General features: G+C 40.3%; 1 protein-coding gene across 2 annotated transcripts in view; it reads right to left on the bottom strand.

The window, feature by feature from the left end:
- ARFGEF1 (ARF guanine nucleotide exchange factor 1) overlaps positions 1 to 18,510 on the bottom strand; it is a 216,465-nt gene that overhangs the window by 26,186 nt on the left and 171,769 nt on the right. For both annotated transcript variants that reach the window (XM_088471482.1, XM_088471483.1), the window contains 7 exons: positions 15,717 to 15,757; positions 15,387 to 15,556; positions 12,125 to 12,276; positions 10,772 to 10,944; positions 9,737 to 9,897; positions 8,966 to 9,096; positions 120 to 249 (listed from right to left, as the gene is read on the bottom strand). In XM_088471482.1, coding sequence (XP_088327608.1) covers positions 120 to 249; positions 8,966 to 9,096; positions 9,737 to 9,897; positions 10,772 to 10,944; positions 12,125 to 12,276; positions 15,387 to 15,556; positions 15,717 to 15,757 — 958 coding nt within the window. The remainder of the gene's footprint in view (positions 1 to 119; positions 250 to 8,965; positions 9,097 to 9,736; positions 9,898 to 10,771; positions 10,945 to 12,124; positions 12,277 to 15,386; positions 15,557 to 15,716; positions 15,758 to 18,510) is intronic.

The following is an 18,510-nucleotide window of genomic DNA, read 5'->3' as shown; positions in this document are numbered from 1 at the left end:
TGTACGGCCACCTCAGCACATCAATTGTACATATGGTGAAAATTGTACTGTTTAATGTTACCTGCCCTCAGTGGGAGGTTTTTTTTTTTCAAATACCATTATCTGTGTCAGCAACTCACCTCGGTCTGCTGCTCTGGGAGTTTCATGTTATCAAAGATTCTAAAGACAATTCTGAACAAATCCTGCCACCAGTGTTTCTCAAATGTATGTCCATATGTCTTCATTACCTCAAACATGACGGTCAGACCCCTGGCAATAAAAAGACCGTTACACAAAAGAACACTTCTGCACACACATATTCACTCGAATACATGCAAATACCTGTTGCCTACAAAGTGGAGGCAGACATTTTGGGAACACAAGTTTCACTAGAAACTTGTGATATACAGTATCTAAGGTAATCGGTCCTTTACTTAGTGATGTCACTGGTACCTAATGAAATGAAATGGATCAGCCAACAAAATGGCTTGATTGTGTGTGTGTGTGAGACAAGAGCGTGTGTGCGTGTGTGTGACAAGAGCGTGTGTGTGTGTGTGTGTGTGTGTGACAAGAGCAATTTAAACACTAACAAATTAAGGGAGTAGTAAAAATGCGGTTGCTGAGAAATGACATATTACACTAGAACATGCTGAAACTGAACGTTGATTGACATGCAATTAACCTGTAGCATTTGCCAAGATGCACCTTTCCTGGCCCTAAATATACCAGAGATACAGTAGTGTTTTTAACATTCATGTGGAGAATCAGATGCATTTTCACACTGTGCATACCTGTGATTTTAGTACAATTACATCTTTGCAAATATATATATATATTTTCCGTGTCTAAATGAAAGTGTGTGAATTAACACGTGCATTTTATTTTGCAGTAAAATATTTAAAGGAGAAAACAAAGAAAGTCAACGCTCCCAATTAGCTAAAGTGTACTAGGTGCGCACACAAGCAGCCACACACACAGACACAGACAGACACACAGACAGACACACACAGACACACACACACACACACACAGACAGACACACACACAGACAGACACACACACAGACAGACACACACAGACAGACACACACACACACAGACACACACACACACAGACACACACAGACACACACAGACACACACACAAGTCCTGGTCGCACTCCTAAGACAAACTGCACAAACTGGAGTGCTTGGCACATAAGCATTGGTAGTGATAGTAAAAAAGGAGCCAGCACATCCATTTAAATGCAAAAAAATTTATTAATGTTCAATAGCAATAGAAAACATGATGAAGTTCACCATAATAGCACATATATATGTAGACGGTCAGGTACCAAACAAGAGAAGCCAGGGTGGTCAAATACACTTGCCAAAGCTGTCACAGTGCATGGGAACATGAATTCAGTTAGCCGTCCAACAGCTGTTTCGGTGCATCCAGCGCCTTCATCAAGGACATCATAACTGACATATCGCGGCAACATATATACCCAACCTCATAAATGACAATCTCACTCACCTGCGGAAAGGCGCACACCCGCAGCCTTCTCCAAAGAACCCGGAAGCGCGGCTAAATACACGTGCAACTTGCCGTGTGTAAACATCCGGAACAGCCGGACGTCACATCAGGAAGTGACGTCACGGGTGTCATGACAACCAAATACAATAACAACCAGCGTTGTTGAACAAACAGATGCATCAAATAATGCGCTGCAACAAAGAGGCACAGCTACATAAAAGTAGAATGTAAACAACGCTCATCAGTGAGTTAGCCAATGAGTAGGGTATAGATGATGCCACGATAAACACATTATAGTATAGTACCAACAGACAGACAAACACAATAGACAACATAGAACATGGATGTGGCATAACAAATGTACACATATACAAATAATGAATAATCTAAGAACAATCTAGAACCATATATCACCGCATAGGTTATTTTAAAGGAAGCAATTCAAGTATTGTCCCTCATTAAGCCCATTGGGTACAACAGTGTTTAAGCGGTCAATCCAATAGCATTCCTTCTGTAACAATGCCCTATTCCTGTCACCCCCACGTCACAGAGGGGGGATACGGTCAATTGGCATGCATTTAAATTCTCTCAGTGTGTGTCCAAGTGTGGCAAAATGTCTCGCTACCGGTGGTGTATTGAGATCCACCGAGACAAGGGCTTTTTTAATAGAGGACCGATGTATCGCGATCCTCTCCTTAAGTGCGCGAATGGTCTTTCCCACATAGAGAGAGTTACAGGGACATCTGATTAAATATACCACAAATCGGCTATTGCAGTCAAGATGATGTCGGATTTCATATTTGGTACCAGACTTGGGGTCAAAAAAATGATCACCCAAAATTAAAAATTGGCAATTGACACACCCATGGCATTTAAAGGCTCCATTTTTAGCAAGTAACCAATTTTTATTCCTTATTGGTCCTATATCCGACTTGGCAAGCACGTCTTTAAAGTTCTCACTTCTCTTATAGCAAAAGAGGGGTTTATTCATACAATTTCGACCGATAGTTTCATCAGACTGCAAAATGTGCCAATGACGTAAGATCGTGTCCCGAATATGTCTGGAGGCAATTGAATATGTTGATGAAAAAATCATCCGATCCTTATCAGACTTAGATTGTTTGGTAACCAATGTCCTCACGACTAATACTCAAACATCTTGAAATAGCCTCATCAATTTCCACATCTGGGTAACCTCTGTCGAATCTCTGTCCCATCTCCCACAATGCAGTGGATAAATCCTCAATATCAGAGGTAATGCGCACTACTCGCAACAACTGCGAGAAAGGAAGCCCTTTCTTCAATGGTGCCGGATGAAAGCTGTCAGCCATAAGAAGAGTGTTTTTATCAGTCTCCTTCCGATAAATTTTAGTGGACAATATACCATCACAATTGGACACACAAACATCAAGATAGTTTATAGTAATGTTACTAAAAGCCAATGTAAACCTAATATTGGTGTCCAAACAATTGAGAGTGTCTATGAATTGAGTCAGGAGTTCAGTTCCTCCAGTCCACACTACGAAAAGGTCATCTATATAGCGTACGTAAAAGAAAATAAATTCTGAAAAAATAGGATGCGACATGATGTGTTGATTTTCATACATATACATATATAGATTTGCATACGATGGGGCCATATTAGACCCCATCGCAGTTCCTCTGAGTTGTAAATAAAAAGAATTTTCAAATAAAAAATAATTTTTACGTAAAACTATATCCATTAACAGTAATATAAACTCTACGCAAGGACCTTTGTAGTGTGGACTGTTGGAAATTAAACTCCTGACAGACTCAATACCATCAACAAGGTCAATGTTGGTATATAAACTTGTTATATCAAGAGTAACCAATAAACTGCCCTTAGGTATAGGGCCCAAGTTATCCAATTTTTTAAGGAAATCAGTCATGTCCTTAAGGTAATATTCCGTATTTTGAACAACTGGCTGCAGCCAGAAATCAATGTATTGAGAAAGGGGTTGACATAATGAACCAATGGAGGATATGATGGGTCTACCGGGCGGCTTTACCAAAGTCTTGTGAATTTTAGGCAAGACATATATCAATGGTATTCTCGGGTGAGACTGTGTCAGAAATTGCCCTGTAGACTCATCAATCCAACCATTCAACAGACCAAGATCAATGATCCCATCAATCTCTTTTTTGTACACATAGGTTGGATCGTAGCTAGTTCCCTATAACATGAGACATCCGATAATTGTCTCCTGATTTCTCCTATATAAACTGTTCTATTGAGAACCACTATCGATCCACCTTTATCCGAAGAACGAATAATTATATCAGGATTATTCTTTAAAGACATCAATGCCTGATTCTCAATCTGTGTTAAATTAGAACATGATATCTTCTGTTTCCTAATAAATGGCAGTGTATCCCTTTTTACCAAATTAATGAACGTCTCAATGGATGCATTAGTACCAGGAGGGTCAAAACAGCTTTTAGACTTAAAACCCTTGTTCTCAATAGCTGAACCCGTATGTCTATTGAAATAATCTCTTTGAGTTTGAGGGAGCGATGAAAACGGTAAAGCTCCACCTCAATATCAAATACTTGTTGTTTATAAGTCTTAGCAAAAGAGAGGCCTTTAGATAGAACGGCCGTGTCAGCGGCGGACAATGGGTATGTAGATAAATTGAATATTACTCTTTCTTTTTGCTTCTTGTCCCCGTTTTTACATTTTTGGGAACCTCCCCCACCGCCCCTTCTGATTGGCCTTTTGGGTCTTGACGCCTGCTCCTCGTGATCGAGCCTCCTAAAAAAGACTTAGGTTGAGATTGATCTGAGTCACTAGCTGATGTGTTGATATCAGAGAAATACCTATCCACTCTATTTCTCCTAAACCTATTACCCCCTCTCCAATTTGGTTTTGAATCACTTCCCTGCAGCCAACCATAGACACGTGATTCCTTATAGTCATCTTTAACCCTCTTATATTTTCCTTTTTTAAAAACAAGCAATTCTGTATGAAATAAATTCACAGCACTCTCAAGCTTGGACAACCAATCCACTGCGGTATAAGATTTAAGAATAGCTATTCCAGAGTTCTCACAAGCAAGAATTTCTTTATCCAACAACAACAAATCTATATTCACTTGTTCAATAACCAGTATCATTAGCTGAAAAGAACAATCATTAAAAATTTGGCACCATTGCTTACAGAAACCCACGTTAGATCTACCAATCGTGGGTTGATTCTTGATGCGGAAGCCCCTGGGTATAACTTTTTCTTTGTAGTATTGCGATAATGTAAGCCCGTGGAGATTTAATTCCACCTTTCTTTTTTTCAATTTCAATAAAGTACACTTCAGACTGGCTGTCCACATCAAAAGCTAATGAAGTGGTGTCAGAGAACAAAATTCTTGAAATGTCCTGGTTATCAAATCTCTTGACATCAGTCAAATCGTCCACATGTTTAGTAGCCACATCCATGTTACCACGAAAATGTGATAGTAACACTCAAAAAACAGAAATTTAAAAAATAAATAAATATATTTTTGTAAAACGTGGGTGCTGACTAGCATATTATATGTTACATAGAGACAAGTCCTATACACGGCATGTTGCACGTGTATTGAGCCGCGCTTCCGGGTTGTTTGGAGAAGGCTGCGGGTGCGCGCCTTTCCGCAGGTGAGTGAGATTGTCATTTATGAGGTTGGGTATATATGTTGCCGCGATATGTCAGTTATGATGTCCTTGATGAAGGCGCTGGATGCGCCGAAACAGCTGTTGGACGGCTAACTGAATTCATGTTCCCATGCACTGTGACGGCTTTTGCAAGTGTATTTGACCACCCTGGCTTCTCTTGTTTGGTACCTGACCGTCTACATATATATGTGCTATTATGGTGAACTTCATCATGTTTTCTATTGCTATTGAACATTAATATATTTTTTTGCATTTAAATGGATGTGCTGGCTCCTTTTTTACTATCACTACCAATGCTTATGTGCCAAGCACTCCAGTTTGTGGAGTTTGTCTTAGGAGTGCGACCAGGACTTGTCTCTCTCTCTATATATATTATATATATATATATATATATATATATATATATATGTATATATCAAGCATTTATATAATTAGGATCTAGTTTCATCGCTGCAGACCAATATCCTAATATATACTATTTTTTAAGGTAACAAAACACACGGCTAGTGTTCTTTCTAGCACCCTGCACCTGTTCCTATTTCCTGCCTGGGGTGTCGCTCTCTGCACTGGTGCTTCTAGCACACTCTGGTCTGTATCTCAGCAGTTTGTTGCATCATCTGAGTGTGCTAGAAGCACCAGAGCAGAGAGCGACACCCCAGACAGTAAAGCGGAATTGCATGCTTTGTGACAGGTGCAGGGTGCTAGAATGAACACTACACAGCTATATTGCATAGATACAAAATGAGTGCAACGCCAAATGACAGAACTGGGTCTCATCCCGCTGTGGCCAGCCTTAGCACGCTGACAAGCTGCACTTTCACAGGTGTAACTTTCAGGGATATCACCGGTTGCTAGTGAGCTGCAGAATCATGAATATTAGTTCCCTCTAGAACAGAGGTTCCCAAACGCGGTCCTCAAGGCTCCCCAACAGCTCAGGTTTTAGAGATATCCTTGGTTGAGCACAGGTGACTTAATAAGTACCTCAGTCAATAATATTTAATCATCTGTGCTTAATCATGGATATCTCTAAAACCTGAACTGTTGGGGAGCCTTGAGGTCCGCGTTTGGGAACCTCTGCTCTAGAAAATGACATTGATGTCTCCAATGTTTGAATTTAAAAAATATACATTTATAGTGCATTGCTTAGTTGTATGTTTCTTGCAATGATTGCAAAGAAAGTATTTATATTGGATTTAATAGTTTAAATAAGAAGCCCTCAATCCAAAACAAATATGTATGATGTGCATACTAAACAAGTCCCATTTACTACCGTATGTGACAAAGAGAAAAAAGCAAGTAAATGGAATGTAAAAAATAAATATCTATAACTGGTATAGCCATTTTCTAGCTGCATAGCAACACAAGCATCGGCAGTAAGAACTAAGTGTGTACCGCATATCATCTGCTGTTACAGAGGATGTGGCTAAAGTTCTGATATATAAATATACCCTAACAGGGATACTATAGTGAAACATTACTTAGTTAAAAAAAAGTTTTGTACAGTTCTTATTGCCTAGTAACATATGGCAATATGCCAAGAGGGGGAAGGTGGAAATGTGATAGCTACAAATCCAGCTAATGGAGCATACACACGGTCAGATTTGTCAGACTTGTCAGATTTGTCAGATGAACGATTGAACGATTTGAACGATTTGAATGATTTTACCAAAGTTTTGAACGATTTGAACGATTTCAACGATTGAACGATTTTTGACTGCATTAAAATGAATGGAATCGTCCAAGTCTGACTGCAAACACATCAGATGTCAGATATCGTTATCTGACAAACGGGAACGCGCATCGTTGATCGTCCATCGTTCAGGCATGTCAGATATGTCAGATTTTCCTTCAGATATGAACGACTGAACGATTTTTAAATCGTTATCGTTCATATCTGAAGGAAAAATCTGACCGTGTGTATGCACCATTAGATGTAACAAACATTACCAGCAAGGACCTTTGTGCAGGGTGATAGCTCTGAATAGGATTTACTGAACACTAAAAGCATGATAAATGGAAAATAAATGCTGCCTATACATAGGATATATCTTGCTGCATTTCGATGAGGCAGAGGTGCTTTTGTGTAAGAGCGCAGTGGTGGCGGATAAAGGCACTAGGAATCTAACTTTTTTTTCTCCTTAAATGTGTTTTGTAGGAACGCCATATTGGAGAGTGCTGCTGTCTTCTATTGTCAGACATTGCAGTCTGGGGGCCAAATTCAGGAAGCAGTGGGGGTTGCAAGAGCTCCTGGGAGGCCTGTCTAAATAGCACCTTTAGGACATTTTTAGATTATATTCTCCAAAAATAAAAGTAGCAGGATTGTAAGAATGGAGTCACTTTATAATATATTTTATGGTTTCAGCATATCCCATTAACACACTAAGATACAAGAAGCTAAATACCATCAAACTCATAATTAAGATACAAAAATTAAGAATTAAGATAAACCCTAAAAACAGCCCTGACATAAAAAGCCCATCAGACCGCACCAGTCCACTAATAGGGGTCAATTTACTTAGCCGCGAGAAGGGACGAGTAGCCGTTGCAACTGGACTTGCCTCCCTCGCTGCCCATTCTTCCCCCTGACTCGCATTGGTTTGTACAAAGCTCGGCCTATGGGGGCTGTGAACAAAAAGTCTATAGCCGCACTTACTTGCGGGATGAGCTACCTTGCGGCTAATTGAATCTAACGTATAGACTGAAGCACAGCAGCCCTTCTGGCAAGTGCCAGACTACCATTTTGTGATGTCACACAGACCACAGTCCCAAATATTATTTCCTGCGACCTCTGTTATGTTTATCATTTGGAAGGACAAATATAATAATAAAGGGCCATTTAAACAGTGTGACGAGATGTTGTTAAAAAATTTACTGATAAATTTGTCCAAGCAAAGAATTAGTGCTCCCCCACTAAAACATTTAGCCTTCTAATTCATGATGGTGCCATAGTCTAAGCCAGTGGTTCCCAAACGCGATCCTCAAGGCTCCCCAACAGTTCAGGTTTTAGAGAGATCCATTGTTGAGCACAGGTGGTTAAATCAAATTGACTGAGGTACTAATTAAGCCACCTGTGCTCAACCATGGATCTCTCTAAAACCTGAACTGTTGGGGAGCCTTGGGAACCTCTGGTCTGAAGCTGGCCACACACTAGACCAACTTACATCCAACCAGCCAACTTGTTGATTGGTTGGAATGAAAATCTGGTAATGTATGGGAGTAAATGATGATCAGCAATTTGCTCCTAAATGCCAGAAAACAGATGAAAATGGTCGTTCAGACAAGTTTGATCTAAACAATTTGTTCAAACAACAGTTTTGTTCCATTTTCCAGTGTTTGGGAGCAAATTGATGATTGTATACCTTACCAGATTTTCATTCCAACCAATCAACTAGTTGGCTGGTTGGACAGATAATCTTTAGATGTGTGGCCAGCTTAAGCATTGGTCATGTGTCAGTAAATAGCCAGTGTGCAAGTAAGAATATAAGCCCTTCCCTTTACACTGTGATTATGATAACATATTGTCTTTTCCACCAAAGCACAGCCATCCAGACACATTTTCTACAATAAATCCATTGAGTATTTTGTTTCCATCATGTGCTGCAGAAAACAAGCTGTTGACATGTTTAAAACACTGTTATGACATGTTATAGATCATACACAGAGTGTTACAGAGGGAAACGACTTTGTCTGATGCATATTCTGATTTATATCCCAATAGAGTGAAATGTTCCTGATAACACAAATATAAAACAAGCAGAGTGTTATAAATACCTTTAAAACTGGAATTGCAAATACTGATTGTTACCTGGTTCTTACATCTAATTTGCATCTGTTGATGATGCAGGACAACTCGAACAGGATGGGAAACCATCCCCTCACCCAGACACGGTCTTCAGGGGCTACATTCATATCATCACTTGTGTACTCCTTGAATGCCTGTAAGACAGAGCAAGGTATTATTACTTATATGTGAGTGGATCAGCTTTTTTTAGCTATATATTACAAAGTAAACAATGTGTGGTTGTTTTAGCGACATTAAAAATGGGTTAAAACAAGATAATAACACTATATTTAAGGATAAGGAGATGGGGATGGGTGTCACAGTGGTCAGCATTACTGGCTTGCAGCACTGTGGCCTCGGAGGCAATGCCAACCAAGTTCGTTGTACAGTTCTGTGGAATATTGGCGTTACACAAATAAATAGTAACAATAGGTACAGCCATTAGTTTTAAGCCACAAAAATATCAAAATAGCAGAACACAAACATTTATAAACAAGGGTGAAAAGTGGGTAAAAGAAGCAGCGATCACTCTCTCACAGGAAGTAACATGCATGGGTCATGTTATCTGGTATAAAGAACAGCAGCCCATACATTCAGAAGGGTTATCTACTTTTCGTCAACTACATGCTTATTTAGCCTGTCACCACCAAGCAGCAATAGGGCTGTACTGCAGGAAGTATGGACAGCTTTCTATACCATCTGTGACACGCAGCATCTCTGCAGCAAATTAAGCCACACAAGTATCCTACTGAAATGTTTCATTGGCAAGGGTCTATTATACACTGAGATCCATACCTGAGGCCGGTCAGACACATATTTAGCACAATGGCGGATCAGACGTATGGCTTCCATGCTGGTGTCCGGGAACGCTGCGTTACATGCAAACTCAGACAGACATTTCACTGCATCCTGAAAGGAATCAATGGTGGCAGGAAAGTGTTTCTCAAACACCAGGGCTGGGAGAAAGGAGAGAGGGAACAATGTCACAGTAAGGCCATAGAAAACTAGAACGCCTATATATAATAGAAAAAAAATATTAATAAACAAACAACCCATAAATAAGGAAATTATACAGGACCAAAGACATACTGCAGAAACCAGGATTACGTTAGTGCTGTAGATGCAGTCTCTGTGACGGCTATTACTTACGGCCATTGTTGCTACATTTCTGTACATTTCATTTGCGTAAAAAGTGTCTCTGTCATTAGTAATGAGTAATTATTAATGAGATCCCTGAACCCGCAAGATCCTGACAGAAGACAGGAAACTGAAGGGGGTGCAGAGTATTTAGATGATCCTGAGTGCCGGCCTCCCTTACCCAACCCTTGCAAAGTAGTCATTTATGGGGGATTTGTTATTATTGAAATAAAACGTGTAAAGTGCAACCTCTGGCCATCCTGACTAGACTTAGTGACGTTAGAAGCAGGCTACACCACTAGCAGGCCTGCTGAAACCTCTAGTTATATAGCACATAAACATGCGGCTTATGGGTAAGTCTATACAAATATAACAACTGTTTGCAGGGAGAGTACTCCACAAAGCCCAGTCATTCAGTCACTACCATACATGAAATGCAGTATAAAGCCAGCACACATCTGTCCTGCAGCTAACTTTGTATGAATTGAAAAGCATTACACATGTCTGTAGTATATGCTATTACATTTCATGCTCTGAATACCCGAAGCATTTAATAATAAGGAGCTCTGCAAAGTTGCACACAGCCAGAGCTTCCATTACATGGCTTTCTACAATTCATTTTACATTCGATTGTTATTTTTCTGCATTTGCTGCAATTGTCAGGCTAGCGCCATGCATCAGCCAAATACTCACTGACGATATGCCCAGTGGTCTGAAAAGCCAGCTCCACTATGCTCTCATCCTGGTCTGACGCAGCCAAGTGAAAAACAGAGAAGATGTTCTTCCAGCCTGAGCGAATGTTAGCAGCTTGGGAATTTACCATCTGTGCAATACAGCGGACAACCATGTCCCTAATGGTGGGTGACCTTAATGCAAAGACAACACACTGCATGAGAATGTGGCTTCAGCCACGGGTTTGTTATGGGTGTACATTGTAATGCCTCATTTCCATAAATAAACAACTTATATCCATTTAATATTGTACTAATCAAACAGTTTTACCTTACTCTTCATTATGCATATATAGAAAATATATTTTCAACTTGAAACGAACATTAGTTTTCAGGATAATGAAATATACAATTAAATATAAACTGTGGGTGTAATTATTTCGGTGCTAATAAGATTGTTAGATTGTCAATGATTAAATATACACTTTGCACAAACTAAAAATGTAACTTAAACTCACACATTGTCTGTGTTTGGAGGGATGGAAGAGTCTATACATAACATGTACAGTATAATAATAATAATAATAATAATAATAATAATAATAGTAAAATAAATCTGCAGCACCTGCTTTGACAATTCATGTGCACTGCATAGGTGTAAGGCCCTTCCCTTTAAGCAAGTCACAAACACCAATCTAGTTGGGAAAATTAAGGTTTTGTCTCATGTTAAATACAACACATTCTATGAGAAATCCCTGAATGCAGAGTATGGTGGCACATACTGTACTATAGTGCAGGGGTAGGCAACCTGAGGCACTCCACCTGACGTGGTACTATAAATCCCAGCATTTCCTGCCACAGTTTTGCAGTTAGGCAATGCTAAAACAGTGGCATGGCATGCTGGGATGTGTAGTTCCACAGCAGCAGAAGTGTCACAGGTTGCCTACCCCTGCTATAATGCAGGGCAAGATCCAAAATGATCAGAGTTAAAGCATAACTTCAATCACTTGAACTATGATGTAAGGTTACAATGAAACATAACTTTACTTCAATTGCTTGTATGTACCCTAGTTCAAATAATACTAAAAATTTTATCTTTCTGGTTTCCTTATCTGCAATTCAGTTATAAATGTAATTATGTAAATTACCAATCAAAACAATGACTAAAAAATAAAAAAAAAACTCAAAAGGAAGCCAGAAAAATAAAGCAATACACTTAGTTAAAAGTTGCAACAGGGCGCATATTAGTCAATAAATACCACCCAAATCTTTACATTCATTTCTAAAATTGAGTTGGTCACCTAAAAAGGTAAAAAAACTAAAAAAACCACAACAGAAAGAAAAACACCATGCAAATAAAACATCATGCACTCACCTATTTCTTTTCATTATGTGCTCGAATGGCCTTAAGAAATCTTTCTGGAAGCGGAAATTTGCAAGCTCTCCTTTTTCTAAAAATTTCATAGAAAGCTGCCTTAGAGAATCCACTGCAAAGATCGCAACGTCCTCGTTAGGATTGCAACCGACCTGAGAAAAGAGACCCACATCTCACACACATGTTTATCAACTGCATCTGAGGCTTGTAAGTGTGGTGGAACTACAAGTCACAGCAAGAAAATGATCTCAATTACTGAACCGGTTAATAGTGCTACTGTTGTAGAACTCGTATAAATTCAGCACATTATACTGTATATAGGGATCTTCCTGTGTATTCAGTTCTTGTTTTTTGTTTTCTATACTGGTTTATATCCAGCTTAGCGACATGGCATGTCTTGTAAGTCAGAGGCATAATGTAGTCCCATATCAACACATCTACTGTACCAAGCATCATGGGGGAACTGGAAGGTCATTGTCAAAGGTGTTGAAGCCGGATGATTGGCTGAGACCAGATCTTAAAATTAATATCGAGCAACGCCATTTTAGGTTGCCCCTGACGACGCCATCTTGTGTCGTGAGCATGAAACCATTGTGTGTGATACTAATATGCTATTATTAGCATTGTGCGATCGCATTGCCACTGCATACTGTTTAAAATCCTATAATATCCCATACGCACGAATATACATATAAATATATATATTTAAAGACTTCATATATTCAGTGATGACAGACATGTCTTGTGGACAAGTTTGTGACAAATAATTAAGAATACACAAGGATACTGTGAGCGTTTGCTCTGCATACAGCTACAGTGTGTCTGTGACAATTGAAGTATAACACAGACACTGATATGCTCAGAAGGAGAGTTCTGAATGTGGGTTTGGAATCAATGGTCAGACATTTAGCTATCGTTAACAATTGTAGGCCTTGTGTCCAATGCTGATGTGGTTAAGTAGAACTAACAGTTGTATTCTGGATAAACATAGGAAAATCTTTTGTTAAAATTATCAGACTGTTTGCCAAAGCTTGCTCCATCTATGAACAGGACAAACTCCATTGTCTGTCATTCTTTAGCTCAGGCAGAAGTAATATTGATAGTAGCCAGTCACTGTTTGAAACTATATATATATATATATATATATATATATATATATATATATATATATATATATATATGCACTTAAACGATCGCATGTGCATCCACAATGTGTGCACGCATATAGAAACACACCCAGCGCACCTTTTACGCTGCATGAAGACACACAACGCATACTTACATATAATTATAAATATACACACCCTCATAAAAGGTTCCTGCACATTATGGTTTATATTAAAGTTATTAATTATGATGTAAAATGTATGTATTTGATATTAATGGTATACAACATGCTAGACATCGCATGTTTGGTACTAAACTGACACACTGTTTATTTCCAGATATCTGAACCTATCAGCGAGGGAGTCGCATCTTGCGTTCGATGGTTATGGAATATAGGAAATTATTGGTTAGAATGTATACACTGTAATGCAGTGTCTCTTATCTAGTTTAAATCAACTAAAGAAAGACAATGTAATCTGGAGAATTGGGACATACCCCTAGAGAACTGTCCTATGAACTACAGCGTACTACAAAGACCAAGAACCAATGGAATTATGTTTGTCTGTCTACATTGTTGTTATCATGATCTGTTAGGGTATATAGCCTGTGTCCCGGTCCCAGTTAGTAGCCATCCTCTTGGATGACCACAGACCTCAGGATTGATGACTGTAACTGGGACCCGTGCCCCTGCGTAATGTATCGACTGTACCTTACGTATTTAATAATCCTTTGCGCTAGGGATGTGCAGGCTCGGATAGGTTCGAGTTTGCACGTGGAGTTCGGATTTTTCCCTCCAAAAAACGGATCTCAGAACGAGGCAAAACGTCATCTTACATGGACGAACATCATCATTCCTGGACAAAAGACCAGGAATGATGATGTTCGTCCATGTAAGATGACGTTTTGCCTCGTTCTGAGTTCCGTTTTTTTGGAGGGAAAAATCCGAACTCCACGTGCAAACTCGAACCTATCCGAGCCTGCACATCCCTACTTTGCGCTCATTGTTTAGATCAAAGTGCGTAATACTCTTATTGTAATAATAACTTTTGTGCTTTGGAACCACACTCAAAGTCTGGAAAGCAATTATTTATTGTGCAACTTGCAACGCTAATTAGCGATATTTGGGTATAAAGGTTATTAGGTATTCATAAAGGAGATCCAATAATTGCTGAAAGCAGAGGACCCTTGTCCCAACATTTAAGGTGCGTATCCACTAGCAGATAGTGGAATGACAGTACGATTACAGCTTTGTAATTGTACAGTCGTTCCTCTTCCCCTGCAGTGCCTATACTGAACGATATGTCATTCAGTGTAGGCACCCTCCCTCATCCCTGAACATGGTCAATCTGTCGTTATCGGCAGATTGACCAGCATGTTCCGGCGATGATTGATGTCGAAAACGATCAGCGGGAGCACGCATCGCTGGTCGTTTTTGACATTTTAATCTGCAAGTCTATACGCTGATAGAGACCTAAACAGTACATTTTACAACTGAATGTCTTCAATCAAAAACCCAGTTCAATCCTACTCATTCCGTTCAAACACAAGTAACATAAGAGGGAGTATTGTTACTACAGTGTTGTGCACACATCAAATGACACAACTGTATGTTCTACAATAAAACTGAAATAAATGTAAAGCTGGGTACACACTAGGCGATATGTCGCGCACTTTCGCGGATCTGGCTGACATATTCTCATCGGGCAGTGGGTACCCACTACGCGCGGCCGTACGTGCTCCCTCTAGTCGCCCATCGGAGTCCTTCCATCGGCCTGCATGTAGGACCGATGGAACGGCCCTGATGCAGACGCCGGCACAGTCGAATGAGCCGATGTCTGACATATTGGGCGGTTGGTCACCACATGGTATAGTGTGTACTGCCCACCTAATATATTGTGCGGTCTGGTGTCGCATCGCTTGGTACACACATAGGCAAGTGTGTACCCAGCTTAACAGTCTAGTACCTGTAATATTTTGATTGATTGATGCTAGTTACAAAATATTAGCTGAACTAGACATCCTAGGTGAAACAATGCAGTGAAACACGGTCACATTTCTACTTACACAGAAACTAGATGATAAAAGTTGCCTTTAGGAATTTTCACACCAGTAATATATGAGTATGTGGTACCAGTAACTGACAAACACACTTCACCTTATTAAAATGATCTCCGATGACCTCCCATATCCTAGACCACTGCAGTCTGATACGGCCCATGTTGTAGTACGAGATCTCTACAATCTTCTGTAAGCTAAACATACGCGGGTGTGTGGGGGACACCAGTTCATCCATCGATACAGAACACAACCAGCGCACAAAATCCACTGCAAGCACAGAATTTACTCAAGTTACACAACAGAAGAAGAAAATCTAACTGAAAAAATGCTAGCGCAACACAGAACAATGCAAAAATGTACAGGAATAATAAAAGAGCATGCCAACTGTCCATCATTGGTGTGCACTGTACATCTATGAATGACTTACCTATAGCATTTCCATCCAGCCTTGTGGATCCAGTGAATATCCTGTGAGAGGAGAAATCATTTTAATTGTACACATAAAGCAGATGTTGATAAATGTAAAAAGCTCAGGAATGTACACACGTAAACATTCTACAATTCAATAACAATACGCAGAACTAAACATTACTTAACAAAAAATCTTTGACAAAGAAAACAGGGCAAAACCGGGTATAAGTCACATCATTTTATTTGTATCTCAACCAAAAGGGGAATATAAATGCTAGCTTAGGTTTTATATGACCACTATGTGCAGGCTACATACAGACTTAGAGAGTTGTGTCTGCGACCTCTTTGTGTGCTGCCATATTTGGGCCTTTCTGGACCGAAGCACACCCTTAATGACTTCATGTAACACCCCTCAAATATTCCATGTCATTAGTCTACACCCCAAAAGTCATTACATTCAGAGAGCATTATCGGTCTTTAGTTACACTTACAGGAGATAAAGGGATTATGAAGGGAAATCAAACCATGGAACTGGAGCAATTGGTGAATAGCGAGCAAACTTGCTAAAGTGATTATAAAACCTAGGTACAGTCTTCTAATGATAACATTTTTGTACATTCAACATTATCATTATTATGTTAGACAAATACAAAGTGATAATAAACAGACAGGGATAAATTGCTTTAACAATAAGACAGGCACAGGGTGAGTACATAGAGTGCATGGGGAAACAGGGAAGCAGGTATAACCCAGGAGTGAGGCACCAGTCCAGATGTAAATCTAGGGGAGAGTAAAATACTGTACATCAGTGCTTGATCTGTTGCCTAAACTTCATGGTAACCACATACAGATGTGTCCTCATACATCTAGCCTCCTTGCGCGTTAAACTGCTCTTCTAATCGTGCCATGCCGTTGCGTGACTTTGTAGCGCCGAGCATCTTTTTACCTTCAAATGCGTCTTATTCAAACATTGATGCGAATAGCTAGCACAAGCAGCTTCTGCTGATTAAAATGAAATGTGGCATGTTCTCTGTGCGTCTGCGGGTGTATCTGCATGCGAAACGCTACGTTACAGTGTTACAGTCGCTGACTCTGTAACGTAGCATTTCATACCCGCAGACGCACGGGGAACATAGGCATGCCGCACATCATTTTAATCAGCAGAAGACGCATGTGCTAACTATTCAAACCACTTGTAGCGCATGGAGGATAGATGTATGTGGACACATCTGTATATAAAATATACACCAAGAACCATAGGGTAATAACAGTATAGTTATTCATGGCTTTTTCACATATGTGGGAGATCAACAAACATAAGGGAACATTGGTTTTTGCGCATAGTGCTAATTTCAGCAGGTAATGGAGAATAGGTCACATATTGTATTGGACAGCATCCCGACAGCAGCTGGCCGAAGGGAGGAAATCCCGACAGCAGAGGTAAGTATAGCTAACCCTCCCCTCTCCCCCCCTAACCCACCTTTAGGGGTGTCTAACCCTAACCTCCCCCCCTAGTGCCTAACCCTAACATCCCCCCGTTAGCGCCTAAACCTAACCCCCCCTCCCCGCACCCTAAACCTAACCCTCCCGGGTGGGGCGGATGCCTAATCCTAACCTACCCCCGGGGGTGCCTAACCCTATCCGCCCCTTCCCCTAACCTAACCCTAATCCTCCCTGGGGGGTGCCGAACCATAAGTCCCCCTGGGGTGCCCTAAACCTAACCCCCCACCTCCCCAAGGCTAAAAGGAGGGGCGCCCGCACCTGCCCCGTTCAGGCCTGCGTCGTTCTGCATTCCGGCATTGGCATGACAGGTGTCAGAATCTTGACGCCTGTCATAAATCCCTAGCTGGCATTCCAGCATCGGGATTGTGACCGGCGGCCGCAACATAACATCCCATTGTATTCCATTCTGGCCATCATAGGGATCAATGACCCCTACAACAACCACTTTTTCCTCTGATAGAAGCATTCCCTGCACACACTAAAATAACTAGGATTGAGGATGACATATGACAAAGCTGGTTGGTAAGGTCACAGGGCGTTATGCAGGCTTGATGGGCACTATAACACCCTGATACAGATACTTTGTTATCATATTTATCCTCTATGGGCCTGTCCCATTGCTTTTGTCATTTTATACTTGCCGTTATACAGTACAGCAATTTGTTGCCATTATTGACTGTGAATTCCACTCAACTCTACAATCAGTTGCAATTGAAGCAATAACGGAAAACAATGCCTGACCCCTTCCTCTGCTACCATATCATACATTTTAATCTCCTTTACAAATAATAGGTCCATCCACAGTCACTATCATTAACGGGGCTAAACAGGTGAAGGAATGAGAGGTGTAGTGATGTAAAGCTGGCCCTGTCACAGTTACAGTAGTCTATACTCTCTCTGAACTTTCACTGACAAGCTTAGAACTGTGCCTACCACTGTAGCATGAATTCAGCCATCCAGATAATCCGACCACGATGAAAGATTAATTTGCTCTGAATATTACAGTGAAAGCTATAATAAGCCTGCATACTTCAGGGTGTAATGAAGCATTAATTGTTAAAATAAAAACACATCATGTAGAAATAATGAGAACAGTTTAATTACAGTTTGCCATTTACAACTAACCAGTGCCCGAGATGTGTTGGGATGTAATCCTCCACTGATTTACAACTTGTATGCTGTTATGATGATACAGACGGGAGTTTTATTTTAACTGGGAGGAGATAAACAATTTGGAAAGTGCCACTACTATCTGTACGCAAAGGAAGTAGACACATTCGGTGGGCTGAATCCAGACTCGCGCATGC

Source organism: Taudactylus pleione, unplaced genomic scaffold, assembly GCF_031769625.1.
Source record: "Taudactylus pleione unplaced genomic scaffold, aTauple2 ptg000114l, whole genome shotgun sequence".
In the NCBI taxonomy this organism is placed as follows: domain Eukaryota; kingdom Metazoa; phylum Chordata; class Amphibia; order Anura; family Myobatrachidae; genus Taudactylus; species Taudactylus pleione.
This window is presented reverse-complemented; position numbering and strand designations above follow the sequence as displayed.